The sequence below is a fragment of the Eschrichtius robustus genome, chromosome 10 (genome assembly GCF_028021215.1).
Source record: "Eschrichtius robustus isolate mEscRob2 chromosome 10, mEscRob2.pri, whole genome shotgun sequence".
NCBI classification, from domain to species: domain Eukaryota; kingdom Metazoa; phylum Chordata; class Mammalia; order Artiodactyla; family Eschrichtiidae; genus Eschrichtius; species Eschrichtius robustus.
In genome coordinates, this window is record NC_090833.1 from 21,600,525 (window position 1) to 21,621,348 (window position 20,824).

The following is a 20,824-nucleotide window of genomic DNA, read 5'->3' on the forward strand; positions in this document are numbered from 1 at the left end:
CAAGGCAGAGAGCCATTATATTGTACCTGACACTATGCTATAGGGCATGGGGGAATATAATGAAGTATAAGGCACAATAATAGACCTCAAAGTAGCTGGGAAAAAACTGTGTACATATTTGACAAAATGTGTGATATTGATAGTTATATACATAGGAAGAATATATTATGTTAAGTGTACTAAAACCTAGAATCTTGCACATTTTAATGTTGAAAGACAATCAAAATTCAGTTCAATCTCTTCACTTTGGGGTTGAAAAATTTTCCAGATGTGGTATTAATTATCTCTGACCAGTAGGTAGGACTGGATATGTTGTGAAGAGACAGTGTTTGAGGCAGGAGAATAGCATAAAAAGTAGCAGAAATAAAGATGATGTATTTGGGGAAAATTACAAGACAGGAGTGTTATTGTGAGTAGGAGGTCCAGATTAGAAGAAGCTTTTAATCACCATCACAATACATTTAGACTTGATTCAATAAGCAACAAGGAATAATTTCACTTTAATAGTTGATTGGAGATTTATTTGTTAGGAAATTAGGTAACAGAGTTTATTGAATGAGATAGAAACAGAAAGAACCATGAGTAACTCATTTCTCCTCATATTGAAACTGAAATGGCATGTGTACATTAAGAAGACCACAACTTTTTGGATTCTTAGCTGGCAAGCCTTGTCTGGGGCAGACCTGTGTTAACAGTTTAGCACCTTCTCTAGATGCCTTTTAAGTAATCTCGTGTAACTCCAAGAAAGTGCTTTCCTGAAAATTTGTTCTTTCCAGCTTTTTGATAATGAACTTATAGAGTAAGAGTTGGTTCCTCTCAGCGGGTAACTTCTTTGGAGGGTGGAAATATGTTTTGCACTTTTGGTTCTCTTATTCTCTCTTTGAAACATCTGACTTTTGTGACACTGTTTTATTCTTGTTTTTCACAGATCTGTCTTTTAACTCCTTTGGTAGAATTCTCATTTGTCTCTCCCTTGAGCTGTTGTATCGCTTTGTATTTTGTTTAGGAGAGGCTATAATATTTTCCTTAAAAACTTTTTTCATTTTACAAAGAACCATTTACTCATAACATAAAGTTGTGTCATTTTTCTGTTATATGTTATCTTTTGATTCCTTCCTTTTCCTTATGTATAGATTCCCATAAGGAACTCCTGTGGTTGTTCTTTGAATGTTGCTTGTTTTTGAAGGGACACCTTCTGGACCACCATTGTATAGAAGGAGAGTGTGAGAGATGAGCTCTGAGAATGAGCTGTGGTAATTGACAGCTTGACCAGTCTTTTCTTATCCACTCTTGAGGGTTGAACACAGTGATGATGGTAATGACTATTCTAGGCTGGCAACAAGTCTTTCAAGTCAGTAGGAAGCCTCTGGCTCAGAATGATGTTATCTCTTCATAGTTGTGTTTTGTTTTATTTTTAACTTTTTATTTTGAAAAAATTAGAGATTCACAGCAAGCTGTAAAGGTACTACAGAGAGGTCTTGTGTACCTTTCACAGTTTCCCCCAATCGTTACCTCTTACATACTTACACTATCAAAATAAGGGCATTGGGTTCCTGTGCATTTCTTCTGTTTGTTTTGTTACTAAAACACTGTGCCAAGCCCTGAGAGGGTTGCACCCCCCCCCCCCCCCCGGTGTGTAACACATCTTGTGTCTCTGTAGCCTCCAGCAACTCGTATCTTTTGAACAAATCCACTTTGGCATGGGGACAACTCAGAATGCAGTTGACAAAACTGACTCCGAAGCAGGCACTATTTGAGCACGCCCCTGTAGAATACTTGTTTGCAACTTGCTGACCTTCGCTGAAGCACGTGTGTGTGTGGGCGTGTGCACGTGTGTATGTGGGCTGAGCCCTGGTGGGTCTAGAAACTCTACTCGCCTCCCAAAAGCCATTCGATCCTAGGAGAAGCCCCCACTGGCCAAACTACACAGATCTGGAGGGCCTTGGGTGGACCCCAGAGGCAGGCTCGCAGTTGGAAACCAGGCGCGCTGTCGTGCTGTTGCTGGGGTCCTGAGCGCTACCGTTCACCCCAGAGCCGACGCGGCCTTCCAGGCAGGCGCAGCCTGGCATTTGCCTCCCTGCTGCAGCCAGCTCCTGGGCTCTGCGGGATGGGCTCCGCGGCCACACGGCCACCTGCCTTCCCTGGCTCACTTTTCTATGCACAGAGGGGAGGCGTGTGCGGGCGTGAGGTGCGCCTCAGTTTATAATGTGGCTGCAGCGCCCTCACTTCCCGGCCTCAGGTGAGATGTTGATTTATTATTGCTGAGTAACTTCTCGTGATATAAACCAAATTTCTTTTAATATATTACATATGGATGTACATACTCATGCGAAATATATGTACTTCGAGGGGATCTATTTATGTTCCATTGGGGGTCATTCTTTCCTATGAGGAGTCTCACCCGCTGCTTTGTGTGTTTGGTTAGATTCCTGGCACGTTTTGTTTCCTGTTGTTTAGTAAAGATGCTCTTTCTGGGGAAAAAAAACCAAAACAATAACAGGGTGGGATAGGGAGGGTGGGAGGGAGATGCAAGAGGGAAGAGATATGGGGATATATGTATATGTATAGCTGTTTCACTTTGTTATACAGCAGAAACTAATACCATTGTAAAGCAGTTATACTCCAATAAAGATGTTTAAAAAAATAATAATAAATAAAATTTTAAAAATTTATTTAAAGGAAACAGCAACAAAAAACAAGGGCATTGACATTGATACAATGCCTGTGTATAGTTTTGTTTCATTTTATTGCATGTGTAGGTTCATGTAATTCTCACCACAGAACTAATCCATCACCGCAAAGATCTCCCTCATGGTACCCTTTTATAATCATACTATCTCTCCCAAGCTTCTCTGCCCCCTGGCAACTACTAGTCGGTTTTCCATCTTTATAATTTTGTTATTTTGAGAGAGTTATATAAATGAAATCATAGAACATGTGAGTTTTTGTGTTGAGCATGTGATCTTTTGAGATTGCTCTTTATGTTTAGTTTTTTAAGAAACCACTAAACTTTTCAGAGTGGCTGTACCATTTTACGTTCCTTTCAACAGTGTATGAGACATCCAGTTTCTTCCACGTCCCTCACCTGCATTTGGCATTGTCACTATTTTTTATTTTAACTGTTCTGATAAGTATGTGGTGATGTCATGCTCTTAATTTTTATTTGAAGTGATCTCTGTGGTTTTGATTTGCATTTCCTTAGTGACTCACGATGTTGTGCATCTTTTCATGTGCTTATTGTCTGTATACTTTCTTGGAGAAATGTCTGTTCAGATCCTTTGCCTATTTTTAAATTGCATTATTTTGTCTTTTTATTATTGAGTTATAAGAGATTACGTTCTGGGTACCAGTCCCTCGTCAGATAATAGATTTGCAAATATTTTCTCCCATTTTCTGGCTTGTCTTTTCATTTTCTTGATGGTGTCCTTTGAAGTACAAAAGTTTTTATTTTTTATGAAGTTCAATTTATTTATTTTTATTAATCTATTTTTTTTCTTTTGTCACTTGTGCTTTTGTTACCAAGGAACCATTTCCTAACCCAAAGCCGCAAAGATTTACTTTTATGTTTCCTTTTAAGAGTTTTATAGTTTTACATTTATGTATACACCCTTCTTGAGTTAATTTTTACATATGGTGTGAGAAAGGGGTCCAATTTTCATCTTTTGCAAGTAGGTACATAGTTTAGATATATAATTTAGTTTTGACTACTTTTTGAACTCTATATAAATGCAACAAAGTAGTATATATTATTTTGTGATGGGTTTCTTAATGTGAGATTTTTGTATGCTATTGTGTAGAGCAGTAGTTGATTCTCGTTGCTGTAAATCATTGAATGAATTTACAAAGATTTGTTCATTCTATAGTTGATGACATTTGATTGTTTCCAGTTTGGTTACTAGAAATAATGCTGCTGAGAACATTCTCATATGTATAGGTGCACATAGCAGGCAATCTCTTGAGTGTATGCATAGGAATAGAATAAAAGAGATCCTAGGATATTTATATATTCAACTTTAGTATATTGAATCAGTTGTACCAATTTACACTCCCACTAGCAACATATAACAGTTCTCTCACTTCACATTCTTATCAAAACTTGATATTGTCAGCCCTTTTAATATGTTTATATTTCATTGTGGTTTTAATTTGCATTCCCCGATGACCATTGAGGTTGAGCATCTTTTCATACGTTTATTGGGTGTGGTATTAGTCATTTAGATATGGTTTAGAAAAACATTTCTTGTGTACTTACAAAGTTGGTGGCTATTATGGAACTATACAGTTGTGTTTTTATTCTGGAAATCAGGCTGAAAGAGCAGCTTCTATTTGGGATATGCTCCTCTTGTTTCAGAGGGGGAAAGGAAGAAAAACGGCAGAAACTAATTCTTTCAAAAGTTCTGCTTGGATTTAGGTCATGTAGGTCATGTCCATACATACTCCATAGGCCAAAGCATAGCACAAAACTGTGCTCAAGGTCAGTGGGTCAGGGAGGTATCCTCCACTCAGAGGCATTGCAAGTCACATGGCCATAGATGGGGATGAATGGTTCTTTCACAGGAAAAGAAGGACACAAATACTCTGGAACAGTAATAAAGTATACCACTTTACTTGTGAGGTGCCTGTTCAACTCTCTTGTCATTTTCTGTTACCTTGATTTTTTTCACATCAATGCCTAGTGGGGTACCCCCCCCGCCAGCCTTTCTTCTTTTTCTTAGTAAGTTCTGGGTATACAATCTTTGTTGGTTATATGTACTGCAGTATTTTCTCCCATTCTATGACTTGCCTTTTTAATCTCCTAATGATGTCTTTTGTTAATAAAATTCTTTTTTTTAAAATTGAGATATAATTGATAAATAACATTATGTTTCAGATCTACAACATAATGATTCAATATTTGTATATATTGTAAATAAAAATTATAACTTCATTTTTGTGTAGTTTATCAGTTATTTTAAATAATTGTGTTTCTTGTTTAAGAAATCTTTCCCTACCACAAGATTATGAAGATGCTTTTTTCTGTTATCTCCTAGAGTCTTTATTGTTTTGTCTTTTACGTTTCAATCTGCAGTCCACCTAGAATTAATATTTAGTTGACATTTTAACGTACTCCTGCAAGTCTAGAAAAGAGCTCAAGTGATCTCTAAGTTCGTCCGTCCGTCCTTCCTTCCTTCCTTCCTTCCTTCCTTCCTTCCTTCCTTCCTTCCTTGCTGCGTTGGGTCTTTGTTGCTGCATGCAGGCTTTCTCTAGTTGTGGTGAGCGGGGGCTACTCTTCGTTGTGGTGCAGTGGCTTCTCTTGTTGCGGAGCACGGGCTCTAGGCACACGGGCTTCAGTAGTTGTGGCGCACGGGCTTAGTTGCTCCTCAGCATGTGGGATCTTCCCGGACCAGGGATCGAACCCATGTCCCCTGCATTGGCAGGCGGATTCTTAACCACTGCGCTACCAGGGAAGTCCCTCTAAGTGGTTTCTAAGACCAAATTAATTCAGTTTACATGTAGAAAATTGATACTTGATATTGACACTACACTCATATGTGTCGAAAATATATCTATTAGTAACACATAGTTTATCAAATTCCTCATATATAAAAACATGTTGGGCATGTTTAAATTTTTCCTACATTTAAAACTGCAAAAATTCACCTTTCCGTATCCACTGGCAGGCAGCTATACAAAGTCTGTCTTTGTCTGCCAATATCTGTATTTCACATATTCTCAGGAAGACCTTTGCTTTTAGTGAGATCATAATCCAAGTCTTTCTGGAATTTGAGATTTTCAATTTTATTTCATCTCACGTGCTCACTTAGTTCCTTTCTCTTATTCCAAACTGTCTCTATAAACTTACGGGTGAAAGACCAAAGGGAGTAATTTCTGGATGTTTAATACAGGAATTGTTTAAATAATTGTATTTATATTACGCAAACACATTGGTGGTTTGCTTTTCTTCAGCAAAGGCTGAGGTTGTTCCCTGCAGGAGTGGTCCTTACTCCTAAACATTAAATATCTGTCGGAGCACTGTTGATGTTATAACTTTTGTAGGATCGTTTGGGGATTAGGTTTTATCATCTAGTAGACTGAAATATTTGTTCTTAAAAGTTGACCGAGCTTGGGAATTCTCTGGTGGTCCAGTGGTTAGGACTCCATGCTTCCACTGCGGGGGCCCGGGGTTTGATCCCTGGTTGGGGAGCTAAGATGTTACAAGCCGCATGGCACCGCCAAAAAAAAATTGACTGAGAGCTGAACAAACTACCATTTGAAATAGGTTGTTTTTAAATTTATACACGGTGTTTATTGTACTTCCTAGGTATAAACATTTTAATCTTGGTAAAAGACCTTATGGTTTTACAATGAAAAGGCTAGACTGACTTGTCTTTCAGCTTTGACAGTTCAACTCTGGAATTGGTCAAAACTCTTACCTGAAAAAAAGTCTAAATTACTTAAACAGTAGCTGTTTAAGAAATAGTACACATTAAAGATCATTTTAAGGATTAATGAATGAAAAAAATCACTTACTTAAAGGATTTGACCAATATAGAAATAAATTGCATCTTTGTGTTCAACTTTTAAAAATACACATCTATGAAAAAGTCAGGGAGTGCTACACAAATTATTTGCACGCAAATACTTAAAAATATACTACAGGACTTCCCTGGTGACTCAGTGGTTAAGAATCCACCTGCCAATGCAGGGGACATGAGTTCGAGCCCTAGTCTGGGAAGATCCCACATGCTGCGGAGCAGCTAAGCCCGTGCATCACAACCACTGAGCCTGTGCTCTAGAGCCCATGAGCCACAACTACTGAAGCCCGCGCCTAGAGCCCATGCTCCGCAACAAGAGAAGCTACCACAGTGAGAAGCCTGCGCACTGAAGTGAAGAGTAGTCCCCACACCGCAACTAGAGGAAGCCCACGCGCAGCAGCGAAGGCCCAACGCAGCCAAAAAAAAAAAGTCATCAGTCCTTTATAAAAATACATATATACTACAAAACTTAACATACCAAAATGTATTTAAAATATACTAAATATACTTAAAAATATACTACAAAAACAATGTCAGGATTCAACCCCTAAATATGGTTTTGATACTTCAGTTGTAACATCTCGGAGAATTGAGTTTGATTCAAAAGGGTTGTGGGATTATGCCCCCAATTATGTGATGGCAGTTCTCTTTTTTATAACTAACAGTCATGTGGATGTTCAATAATTTTTGTTTACTATTAAGTTCACTTCCAACCTTTAGATTTTATGATTCTTGAGGACTTCCCCTTAAGTGCCTTGATATTCAGATTAAGTAATATTAGCTTTTAATATTTTTAGTAGTAAATATGGACCATTATCCAAGACTTGTTTTATTAACAGAATATTGCTCTTGCTTTTCAGCGGGGATCTGATGAGCTTCTTTCTTCCGACGTCGTTAACGGACCTTTTACCATGAACAATTCCACTCGTTCTGCAGGTGTGTATGGTGAGTTTTCATTTTTTCAAAATCTGAGATGTTGTCTTTCTCTGGGTTTCAAAAATTTTTTTTTCACAATGTTCTTATTTCGCTCATCTTATAAACATGGAGTGCTATTATTTATAACAAAAACTAAAATTTGTGGCAGTGAAGTTCATATAGATGAAATTACTAGTTACAGCACTCTTAAATTTTAAGCATTAATTTGGATTTGATTAGATAATTCCTTTTTTGACTGACATTCTTTGTTACATAGTTGTGATAAAATTATCAGTAAGTTGGTGATCTAGAACTATTGAGTAAAAGAGCTAGATTTAAAAACTTGTGTTGAATGATGATGGATTTAGAGTAGAAGTATTAAAACTATAAGTTGACATGATTTTAAAAATAAATGTTCTTGAAATTTAAGGACTGTAAAATGAATTGGAGGAGTGCAGTACTTGAGAGAGAGTGAGCAGTTAGGAGGCTATTGCTGTATAGGAAATCCTAGTAAGGGGGGAGGATTTGTACTATAGCAGTAGTAGTTGTGATGGAGAGAATTAGAGAACTTAACAGAAGGTGAAATAATTGATGGTAATTGGTGATTAATCGAATGTTTGAATAAGGAATTCCATTGATGATTTGTAGGTTTAGACTTAGATAATTGGATAGCTGAATTGTGGTGCCTTCATTTATATTAGAAAGTACAGGAAGAACAGGGTTGGACAATATGGCAGGTTCAGTTTTTTTTGGCCACATGGCATGTGGGATCTTAGTTCCCCGACCAGGGATCGAACCCGCACCCCCTGCATAGGAAGCACAGAGTCTTAACCACTGGACCGCCAGGGAAGTCCCCAGATTTTTATATATTGATTTGAGGTTCCTCTGGGGATATCCAGATGGAAGTGTGAGATAGGTAGTGGGTTCTGGTCTCAACATCATAAAGAGAAATTTGGAAGTCAATATCATCATATACACTTAACAACTGAAGCCATGAGAGTGGAGAGTCTCAGAAAAGGTGAGATTTTTATCCAGATGTTTTGGTGTTATAGGGAGTTAGGGAATGAGTAGACCTCACTTTCCAGACCCTGAGTTACATGATGTTTGGGAGAGTGAACAGCCTTTATGTGAAGACCCTATAAGAGAAGTGAACCAGGTTCAGTTAAGACAAAAGATGTAAAGAAAATCCAGTGAAGAGATTAAGAATGTTTGGGAATTGGTCAGCCATGGTACATTGCTCTAGAAGACTAAATGGAAGGATTTTGTAGGCAGGACAGCAGCAGGGGGTTTGTTCATGTGGAAGTGTGAACAGGGTACTTAGAGCAGGAGATTAAAGCGGCTTTCTCAAAATTGACCTGGCGTCAGAATCACCCGGAGGGCTTGTTAAAGCACAGTTGCAGAGTCCATCCTCAGAATTTCTAATTCAGTAGATCTGGAGTGGGTCCTGAGAATTTGCACTTCCACAAGTTCGCAGGTAATGATGATGCTGCCATTTGAGGAACCACACTTTAAGAGAACCTGCTGAATGAAGGAAATGCTAGAAATCTGAAGTTCCTAAATCTGATTATCCTCTTGATCTGGTAGGCTTTTAAGAAAATTTCGGCCCTTACTCCTAGAGTTAACAGTACATCTAGGGTGGGACCCATGTGTTTATTCTTTTTTTTATAAATTTATTTATTTTTTAATTTATTTTTGGGTGCATTGGGTCTTCGTTGCTGCGCGTGGGTTTCTCTAGTTGCAGCGAGCGGGGTTAGTTGTGGTGCACGGGCTTCTCATTGTGGTGGCCTCTCCTGCTGCAGAGTACGGGCTCTAGACACGTGGGCTTCAGCAGTTGTGGCACTCAGGCTCAGTAGTTGTAGCTCACGGGCTCCAGAGCGCAGTCTCAGTAGTTGTGGCGCACGGGCTTAGTTGCTCCGCAGAGTGTGGGATCTTCCTGGATCAGGGCTCGAACCCGTGTCCCCTGCATTGGCAGGAGGATTCTTAACCACTGTGCCACCAGGGAAGCCCTTGTTCTTATTTTTAAAACTGAGGTCAGTTTGTTTGGTCATGTTTACAAACTACTGGGATGGATGACCAGAAAGACTGACATCCTGGTTGATTGATTACTTAGGAAAAGAAGTATGAGCTGTGAGTTTAGCTGGCATCAGTAGTCTGCTGTGTTTTGCTTTTATGTTTTCAATTTCTTCTTGTATCCCATTCCATTCTAGGTTCAGTGTTTTTCTTCTTAAAGCACATCCTCTTTAGTAACTATTTCAGCAAAACTCTATAAATGGTAACCTCTTAGACTGACTAAAAATGTCTTTTTTGATATTACTATTGAATGGTAGTTAGCTATTTAGAATTCCAGGTTGACAGTTATTTTCTCTCAGTACTTTGAAGGTACTGTTTTATTATTCTTTTGGCATCTGTTGTTGAGAAGTCTTTTGTCAGTCTAGCTTATTATTTTGTAGATAGTATTAGTTCTCTGTAGTTGTTTTAACATTTTTCTCTTTAATTTTGTTCTGTGGTTTCTCTAGCTGTGTCTAGGTGTGGATCACTAGTTCTCAACCCTGGATGTTCACTAAAATAGCTTGGGAAGCTTTGAAGAAAATACAGATAACTTGACCTACTCCACACCGATTCCAAAATTACAGGAGGGGGAAGGGGGACCTAGGCACTGTTTTTAATTTGTTTCTAAAGTTTCTTAGGTGATACATGTAAGGTGCAGCCAGGGTTGAAGACCATTGCTGCAGACTTACTTTCATTTATTCTGTCTAGGAGTGACCCTACTTTCCAAAGAATTGTTTCCTTTTGGAACTCCAGTTAGACATGTATAGGACCACCTCATTTAGTCCTGCAATTGTTTTAACCTCTTACATTTACTGTCACCTTTTTCTCATTAAGGTCCTGTATTTTGGATAATTTCCTTGAAATGGTTTTCTGATTCACTCATTATTTGTTCAGCTTTGTCTAATATGCTGTTTAATCCTTCTATTGAGTAATTGATTTCAAGGCATATATTTTTCATTTTTCTCTGTTTTGATTCATTTTTAAAGATCTAGTTTTGTTGTTATTTAGAAAAACGGTATCGTGTTCTTTTCTTATGGTTTCTATTGCTTTTTTTCCCTAATTTTTTAATTATTTAAAACAAAATTTTTATAGTCTCAGATTTTACAATTATGGAGTTCTTGGGGGTGCTAATATTACTGGGTTTTGTGTCTGCTAGTATTTGCTTATGGTATATTATTTTTCCTTGATTCATAATTTTTGGTTGTGAGGTAATCTTTAGCTGAATTATTTTTTTGTTCTGTGAGAATCTTCAGGGAAGTTTTGTGTTTGCTCTGCTAGACTTGCTAGGGTATCACCAGCACCTAACATGTCCTAATGTATATGTTAATTTATTGCTTTGGGGATTCCTACCAGAAGGGAAGAGAGAATTAAAAATCCAGACATTTACATTCAAATCCATGAACAGAGATAGACTTCCTTGTTAAATACCTGTGATACGTGGAAAATTTCTAATTTTAGTTTGCCTTTTATGAGAGGATGGCCTGCTGAAGGGTTTGCCTGTTGATACCTAAAAACTTTTCTTTTTTTAGGTCACCTATACATTAAAAATACTTCTGTAATATTTGATTCAGTATTTGCAATTCTCTAAAAGCTTCAAAAACTAAAGATTTTGGTACTCCATTCCTTGACTTCTTTGAATAAATATTTCTAATTGATTTTAAACAAATTGTGTCAGAAAGTTTTTAGGGTTCGTTTATAAACAAGTTAAATCCCTTTGTAAGTTACTTAAGTAGTTCTTCAAAGACACAAATAATTTAAAAAATCACATTGATAATGCATAGCTAAAAGAAAGCCATGTATTGTGTTGAAAGATCTTTTTTGTATTCAGTATAGTCTTCATCACAAAATTTTTGTAGTTCAGTTAATCTAAATGTGGATTTTAAAATATTTGTAAAATTTGACGACTATAATTTTTCTTTCTATCTGTAGAGTATTGCTTGTTTGGTAACAAGTTATGTGTGCACCAAATCGATTGCAGATACATGTCTACTTCATGGGACTGTCAGAACACTGTTTTTGCCATGACATCTTGCTGCACCAAAATTTATATTTGTATTATTACCCCAAAGAAGTTTTATTTTTAGCTGAGTTTTTTAAACTGAATTTCCATTAGTGTCACACATTTCACTTTTGACAGAATGACTTCCCAAAAACTTTCCTTTTATTCCATTGAAAGTATTTAATATTATACCATTATTGGGTAATAACTGATTTTCTGACGTTAGCAGATGATGATAAAACTGATATAATTTAACTGTTTGCAAAGTTCTGTTAGTGGTGTCAGCATATTAACACCTGACACTTTATTGTTTACACATGGAGAAGAAACTTTGCAAATTAATTCAGAATTACAGATTTATGGATTTACTATAAGATATAAAATGGAATGATTATAAACAGAATTGTATTTCGTGTGTAACTGGCCTGTAATTCCCACATTTTCCACAGACTGGCAGCCTGGCAGCCAAATGAATAGCATAGGTAGCAGGTTGAATACTGATGGAAGGAGTTAGGAGCTATCCTTAGCTACTTGTGTCCCACTACATTTCTTCTCTTGTTTTAAAAATTTTTTTTTAATTTTAAAAAATTTCTTTTCAAATTGTTTTCTTTTTTTTTTTTCTCTTTGGCTATGTTGGGTCTTTGTTGCTGCATGCGGGTTTTCTCTAGCTGTGGCAAGCAGAGGCTACTCTTCATTGCGGTGTGCGGGCTTCTCATTGCAGGGGCTTCTCTTGTTGCAGAGCACGGGCTCTAGGCACACAGGCTTCAGTAATTGCAGCATGCGGGCTCAGTAGTTGCTGCGCGCGGGCTTTAGGGCATGTGGGCTTCAGTAGTTGTGGCACACGGGCTCAGTAGTTGTGGCCTGCGGGCTCTAGAGTGCAGGCCCAGTAGTTGTGGCTCATGGGCTTAGCTGCTCTGCGGCATGTGGGATCTTCCCAGACCAGGGCTCAAACCCATGTCCCCTGCATTGGCAGGCAGATTCTTAACCACTGCGTCACCAGGGAAGTCCCCACTGCCACTGCATTTCTTTTCTTTTTTCTTCCTTCCTTCCTTCCTTCCTTCCTCCCTTCCTTCCTTCCTCCCTTCCTTCCTCCCTCCCTCCCTTCCTCCCTCCCTCCCTCCCTCCCTTCTTCCCTTCTTTCCTTTTTAAATCAAAGACTCTGTGTGTTGTCTGTGAAAAAGTCATGAAGAGATTCCGTCTCACTGGTTAACACTGGTTAACATTCAGATTTAATCACTGTACATGTGGTTTATAAACTACTAGAGGAGACCATGGCAAAAACTGGAAGTTAAAAAAATCAATTGGATCTACTAAGCCTATTCTAGCTTATTTCAATGCAACTGTTAATAATTTTTTTTCAAAAGAGAAGATGTTAAACTGTACAGGTTGCTAGAACAATGATGCCAAATTGTGACTGTCCCAGGCAAACTGGTCGTTCTGCTTAGATATTAATATTCCTTAAGAATGTCTCTTAGCCTGTAATGGACATATGAACTTTAAATTATTTTGTGTAGTTCTAAAACAGCCCCTCATTCCCCATTCTTTCCCCACAAGATCTTAGGGATTCTGAAATGTTGATCTTTTTGTATAATTATTTTTCCATCTGGGAATATGGCATGTGAGTCCATGATTTTAGGTCTTATTTTATGTCCTTTGGTAATTATGAAAATGTTTTATACTTTTCTACATAAATCATATGCTTTTCCTCCTAAATTTAATCTTAGGAATTATGGCAGAGATTGTTTGTTGGGTACCCCAATACTTTCTATTTTCTTTAGCAACAGAGCTCTAATTTTTATCTGGGCACATTGCCACCCAGATTAAATGACTGCTTTTCCAGTCTTCCTTATAGCTAGGTGTGGTCATGTGATTTTAAGTGCTGTCTAACGAGATATAAGTGGAAGTGTTACTTCTGGGGCATCTCTGCATGTTTTTTTCCTCTTTCATCTTGCTGCTTGTAGGAGTTCTAGCTTCCATCTGTGAGAAAAGTGCTCCAGAAACCTGCCCTTGAATCTATTGGTGAATATTAAGCCACACATGCCTTACCAGTAGGGGTGGTATATCAGCTCTAGCATAAAGGCTATTCTAAACCCACCCTAACAAGACTTAAAAACAAGCTCCAAAACAATTACCTGATCTTAAAGTAACTTAACTTTTTTCCAGAAAGGAGACTGGCACTTTAAAGGAATAAAACAATTCCAGTGCTCACAATGTTGAGCATTCAATCAAAAATTGCAACCCATAGCTAGGAGAAAAATCAGTCAACAGAAACACACCTAGAAAATAACAGATGATGAAGTTAGCAGATTTGTACTTTGGAACAGTTATTAAAGTATGTGAAAGGATTTAAAGGAAAATATCAACATAACAGGGAGAAAATGAAAGCTAAAAATCAAATAGAACTTCTAGAGATAAAATTATCATATCTAAAAAAAAAATGGCATGGCTGTAACAGCACTAATATTCTGTAAAAGAAATGATCAGTGAATTTAAAGACAGCAATAGAAACTAAAGCACATAGACCAAAAAAAAAAAAAAGACTGAAAAAGAAATGAACAGAGCCTTAATAACCTGTAGAACAAAATTAAGTGGTCTAAACATATGTATAATTGAAGTTCCAGAAAAAAAGTTGGGGGTGGGGAAACATATATCTGAAGAAATAATGACTGAAAATACTCCAGATATGGTGGAAACTGTAAAGCCACATATCCAAGAAGTTCGGTGAACCACAGGCAGGATAAACACAGTGAAAACCACACCAAATCTCCTCATAATCAAATTGCTGAAAACCAGGAATGCAGAACAAATCTTAAAAGTAGCCAGAGGAAAAAAGTCACATTTATTCAGAGAAACAAAGATAAGAGTAATGAGAGAGTGCTTGCCTGAAACTGTGCAAAGCAGAAGACAATGGCGCAACATCTTTAAAGTACTGAAGATAAATACAATGAAACTGAAATCCTATATCCAGTTAAAATATTTTTCAAAAATAAAGTTAAAATAAAGCCTTCTTTGAGGCACACAAGAGCTGAGAGCATTTGTTAGTAACAGACTTACATTTTATGAAATGGAAAAGGAAATTCCTCAGACTTGAGGAAAATGATACCAGGTGGAAACTTGGGTCTACACAAAGTGGTAAATATGTGGATATGTGACTTTTCTTTCTCATTTTTTTGGTTAATTTAAAAGATAATTGAGGGATTCTGGGAAGATGGTAGACTAAGAAGCACCAGGAGTCTGTCTTTCTACCTAGACAACAATTGTACTGGCAGAATCTGTCTATAGCTAATGTGGAACTCTGGAGTCTTTTGAAGGCTTGCAAGTTCCAGGGGAAGACTTGGAAGGTAAATTGTGGTTAATTTTGGTCAATTTTAGCTCTTAGCGCAGTAGCAGCTACCCATCCCTCACCCTCAGTCACATGGCAGGCAACTGTGTGGTTCCAGAGCAGCTTACAAATAGGAGCCAGGGTAGGCAAAAAGGACCTTGTCCTTCAACTTCAAGGGGTCTGTGCTCTGATTGCTGATTGCTTCTTCTGATCATGCAGGTACAGACAAAGAGGTAGGCAGCCATTGTTCTTGCATCTCCCCCTATTGTTGCAAGCCAGCACGCCCCACTCCCAATATATGTGACTTCCAGAGCATATAAAGGGCTGGTGCTTTCCACACCCTCCTCCCCTTCATTTTCCCTTTTTTCCCCTTTTGGGAGCCAAATATTGAAGACTAGGACATTAAAAAACAGCTGCATCTACAGGGAAAATTAGAATGTGATAGTGCATGCCCAGGAAAAGGCTCAGAAGACACCTGAGAAGAACTTAAATTTACACCTCAAGCTGATCCTTGGCGTAAACACAGTCTAAAACAATCAGAAACAATAAAAACAATAACACAAATGAGAGAACCCTTAGAAAGGGGAAGAATCTGATTTCCATAGTTACCACATTCCCAAATTTGATGAAAAACATGAATATAAACATCCAAGAAGCTTAATGAACTCCAAGTAAGATGAATTCAATGAGACCCACACTGAGACAGCTTTATAATCAAACTTTGAAAAGTCAGACAAAGAGAGAATCCTGAAAGTATCAAGAGAGAATCAACTTATCACATACAGGGGATCCTCAATAAGAATATGACCAGATTTCTCTTTGGGAACTTTGGACAGAAGTCAGTGGGCCAATATATTCAAAGTGCTAAAAGAATAAAACTGTCAACCAAGTATCCTATGTTTGGTAAATTTTTCTTTCAAAAGTGAGAGAGAAATTCCCAGATGAGCAAAAACTGAAGGATTTTATTACCACTAGATCTGCCCTGCAAGAAATATTCAAAGGAGTCCTTTAGGGTGAAATGAAAGGACACCAGACAGTAGCTCAAAGCCATATGAAGAAATAAAGATCTCATATGAAGAAATAAAGATCTCAGTGAAGGCCCTTATAAAAGCCAATATTATTCTAACAATGGTTTGTTATCTACTTTTTGTTTTCTGCAGATTTAAGGGGCTAATACATTTTTTAAAAATTATTAATCTAAAAGCTACCAAGTGACTTGGTTTGTAACTCCACATTTTGTTTTCTAAATAATTTAGGAGACTCATGCATTAAAAGAATTGTTAGTTTGTGTTTCTGGGCACACATTGTATAAAGATGTAATTTTGTGATAATAACGGAAAGGGGTGGGGACAGAGCTGTAAAGGAGCAGAGTTTTTGTATGTTATTGAAGTTAAGCTGGTCTAAATTCAAATTAAAGTGTTATAACTTTAGGATGTTAAATGTAATCCCCATGGTAACCACAAAGAAAATAGCTATATGATATGCACGAAAGGAAATAAGAAAGAATACTTAGAGTAGTCAGAATCTTAGAGACAGAATAGAATGGTGGTTGCTAGGGGCTGGAAGAAGGGAGGAATAGGGAACTACTTTTTAATGGGTATAGAGTTTCTGTTTTACAAGGTGAAAAGTGCTATGGAGATAGATGGTGGTGATAGTTACACATTATGAATGTGTTTAACACCACTGAATTCTACGTTTAAAAATAGTTAAGATAGCGAATTTTATGTTATGTGTATTATACCACAGTAAAAAATTATTTGAAAAAAAAGTATAGAATGCTCTCTATGGAAAGCTCCATAAGACACAATAAGTGAATAAAATAAGATACAAAAAGAAAAAAAGGTAATTGACTATTTAAAGCAAGATAATATTAATATATTTGGGGAGTTATAGCATATGTGAAAAGTATAATATATGATAGTAACACAAAGGATATGATAAGGGAAATAGACGTATACTTTGAAAAGTTCTTACATAATACCTAGGTGTTATAATATTATTTTAAGGTAGACTGGGGTAAGTTAAAGATATGAATTGTCAATTTAACCCCAGAGCAGTCGCTTAAAAAAAAGTAAACAAAAACAGTAAAGATTATAATTAAAAAGCAGAGATTATCTGCCATTTATGTGCATGTTTTATGTGTGACATATTATGTTTTCTTGATAAATTGATCCCTTTATCATTATGAAATGTCTCTCTTTATCCCTGGTGATATTCCTTTTCCTGAAGTCTACTTTGTCTGATATTAGTACAGCCACTCCAGCTTTCTTGTGATTAGGGTTTACATATTTATGTTTTTTCACCCTTTTACTTTTAACCTGGATTTTATATTTTAAATGGGTTTCTTATTCACACCTTATAATTGTTTTGCTTTTATCCAGACCATAATCTCTGCCTTTCAATTGGAATCTTTATGCCAGTTTCACTTAATATAATTATTGATGTAGTTGGGTTTAAGTCTTTTTTTTTTTTTGGCCATGCGGTATGCAGGATCTTAGTTCCCCAGCCAGGGATTGTATCCGCACCCCCCTAAGTCTTCCATCTTGCTATTTATTTCCTATTTGTCCCGTATATTTTGTTCTGTTTTTCCTTTGTTTCCTGGCTTTCTTTAGATTATTTTTTATATTCCATTTTATTTGTCATTTATTACTTTGTATTCCATTTATTTATATTTCTTGATAAATATATGTATCCTAAATATATATATTCACCTAATTACAGAGCTTCAGAATACATAAAGTAAAACTAATAGAACTAAACAGAGAAATAGACAAATCCACAATTACAGCTGGAGATTTCAACACTCCTCTCTCAGTAATTGATAGTGTAGTAGATAAAAATCAATAAGGATCCAGAGCAGGCATTAGCAAACTCTGCCCTGTGGGCCAGATCCATTCCATTGCCCATTTTTGTATTGCCCATGAGCTAAGATTGATTTTTACATTTTTGTTTAAAAAAAACATTTATTTATGTATTTATTTATGTATGTATGTATTTCGCTCTGCCTGGTCTTTGTTGCGGCATGCAGGATCTTTGTTGCAGCACACGGGATCTTTAGTTGCAGCACACGAACTCTTAGTTGCAGCATGTGGGATCTAGTTCCCTGACCACGGATCAAACCCAGGCCCCCTACATTGGGAGCGCGGAGTCTTAGCCTCTGGACCACCAGGGAAGTCCTGATTTTTACATTTTAAATGGTGAAAAGCACAAAGAATATTTTCTGATACATGAAAATTTTCTGATACATGAAACTTATATGAAATTAAATTTCACTGTCTATATATAAAACTTTATTTGAACACAGTCATACTTATTTATTGGCTTGGCCAAAAAGTTCGTTCAGGTTTTTCTGCAAGATGTCATCTATGGCTGCTTTCATGTTACAACTGCAGAGATGAATAGTTGGTTCAGAGCCTGTATGGCCCACAAAGTCTAAAATATTTATGTGACCCTTTAGAAGAAGTTTGTAGATCACCTAATATAGAAGTTTTCAACACTATCAACCAGCTTGACCTCGTTGACATATGGAACAGTCTCCCACACACCATCAGCATACATATTCTTTTCAAGTTCACATGAAATGGTCAGCAAGGTAAAAACTGTATGCTGGGTCCTTGAGTCTCAGTAAATATGAATGCATTAAAATTATGCATTAGAATTGTATTAGCAGTTTTAAGAAATGATCCTCAAATATGTGAGAAAAAAATCTCCAGTTGCTTGGAAAAAGAAAGTAACACTTAATCCATGGATCACATAAGAAGTCACAAGGGAAATTAGAAGATATTTTGAAGTGAATTAATATGAAAACACAACTTACTAAAGTTTGTAGGGTTCAGCTAGAGCTGTTCTTAGAAGGAAATTTACAGCTTTAAATATTTTATTAGAAAAAAGTCTACAATGAATGATCTAAGCTTCTAAGTGTAGCATAAGAAGAGCAAATTAAACCCCAAGTAAATAGAAAAGAAAATATTAAATATGAAAACAAAAGTTAATGACATAGAAAATGAGGATTAATGAAACCAATAGCTATTTTTTTAATAGATCAATAAAATTAATAAACCTCTAGGTAGGTTTATTAAAAAAAAGACAGAAATTACCAATATCAAGAACTATCCTGTAGACATTAAAAAGATATTGTTATGGACTGAATGTGTACCCCCAAAATTCATATGTTTAAGCCCTAACCCCCAGTGTGATGATATTTGGAGATGGGGCCTTTGGAGTGGGGCCCTCACTGGGATTAATGTCTTTATAAGAAGAGATGCCAAAGAGCTTGCTTTTTCCCTCCACCCCTGCCATGTGAGGACCGTGTGAAAAGGTGGCTGTCTATAAGCCAGGAAGAATCCTCACTAGAAAGTGACCATGCTGACCCTTGATTTTGGACTTCTAGTCTCCAGAACTGTGAAAAAGTAAATTTGTATTGTTTAAGCCACTCTGTCTATCGTATTTTGTTATGGTGTCCTGAGCAGGCTAAGATAGATAGCAAGTGAATATTGTGAACAATTTTAAGCCAATAAGTTTGACAGTTTAGATGAAGTGGACCAATTCCTTGAAAAACACAGGTGCAAAAGAAATAGAAAACCTAAATAGCCCTGTACTTGTTTTAAAAATCAAATTGATAATGAAAAAGTCCAGGTTCAATGGTTTTTTGTGGTCATATGAGTTATTTGTCAAAGGTTGTCATACTCTGCATTTAAAATGCAGGTGGATTTTACTATACCTAAAGAATACCCTAATAAAGTTGAATTTTTAAAAAGATCCATATTTCTAGGATAGTTTTCTTGGTAGATCCCTTCGGTTTTGAGATGGGAATATATGAATTTTTAAAAAGCCTCTTCCGCTTATCCCTTTGGAACATAATTAATATGTAGTAGGCATTCAGGACTTTTCATTATATTCAAAAAATACAAGATTTATGCAAGCTAAGTATTTTGAATGCTTATTTTCATAATACAATTTTGGGAAAGTCTGTGATGTATCCTTTTGTACAGGGAATAATTTGTCAAAGTTATGTATTCAGTGCATTGCAATTTTCTTGTTTCCTCTTTTATTAAATTATAATTCCATATAATTGCTTATATGCATTTTTCATTTTTAGATTGTTATATTTATCAAGTCTTTAGATATAACCTTTTTTGGGTCATCTAGATGAGTAGTTCTTAGGCTTTTAGATTACACAGAATAATAAAATTTTCAATTAATTTTGAGCAATGTCAATTTTGCAAAGTAAGAACATCAAGAGAAAAAAATCCACTGTTGTCCACAATCATTATTTTAGCACCAAAAAAGTAGAAAGAACATACTTTCCAGGTAAAATAAGCCCTCCTAAGAAAATGAAGACATAGATTATTGATCACTTTGTACTAGGCATTGCACCTAGCATTTAAATGTTATCATATTTAATTTTCTAAATACTCATACTACATTTTCCAAATACTGTTATTATACTCATTTTATCCGAGAAGAATCTCAGGCTCAGTTATGTCAGAACAAGATGTCTGATTTCATAGCCCATACTCTGAACGTAGCGCAGGCACTTTTATAATGCAGAACAATTAACAACCTAAAATGGTGATATATTTGCATAATTCTTGATAAAAATTTGTCACCATAGGTCTTTATTTGATAGTTCAGTGCAAGCTCAAATAGCTTGTGTAGGTATTCATTTTTTCTCACACATAGTTTTACGGAGATTATGAACACCTCAGTTAAAGAAACAACCTTCTTAATGTTCATTCATTCATTTTGGAATATTCTGGGTAAACTTACAAAAGCCTTTGGCCTTTAGTATGTTTTTCTAGTCTTTAACACTTTGTGCTGCTTAAGAACGCACAAGGTGGTGGTATTGTTGTCTAGCCATCTAGGCTTACAGGGAAGGAGGGTGCAGAAAGGCACTTCATGCTTGGCTTTCACTCCTGTCCAGGAGGTGATATTTGGCATTTAATCTAGTGACAGTATTATCATTATAATCCTCATAAACCTGCACATACTCTGAAAATTTATTGTCACTGTCAGGTTGCTTAC

General features: G+C 36.5%; 1 protein-coding gene across 6 annotated transcripts in view; it reads left to right on the forward strand.

The window, feature by feature from the left end:
* Positions 1–20,824, forward strand: part of PTBP3 (polypyrimidine tract binding protein 3) — a 91,602-nt gene that overhangs the window by 24,285 nt on the left and 46,493 nt on the right. For 3 of the 6 annotated variants that reach the window (XM_068553034.1, XM_068553028.1, XM_068553032.1), the window contains one exon: positions 7,376–7,460. In XM_068553034.1, coding sequence (XP_068409135.1) covers positions 7,427–7,460 — 34 coding nt within the window. In that variant the 5' untranslated portion in view covers positions 7,376–7,426. Of the gene's footprint in view, positions 1–7,375; positions 7,461–20,824 lie in introns of those variants that run through there. The other 3 variants (XM_068553031.1, XM_068553029.1, XM_068553033.1) reach the window with 2 other exon arrangements.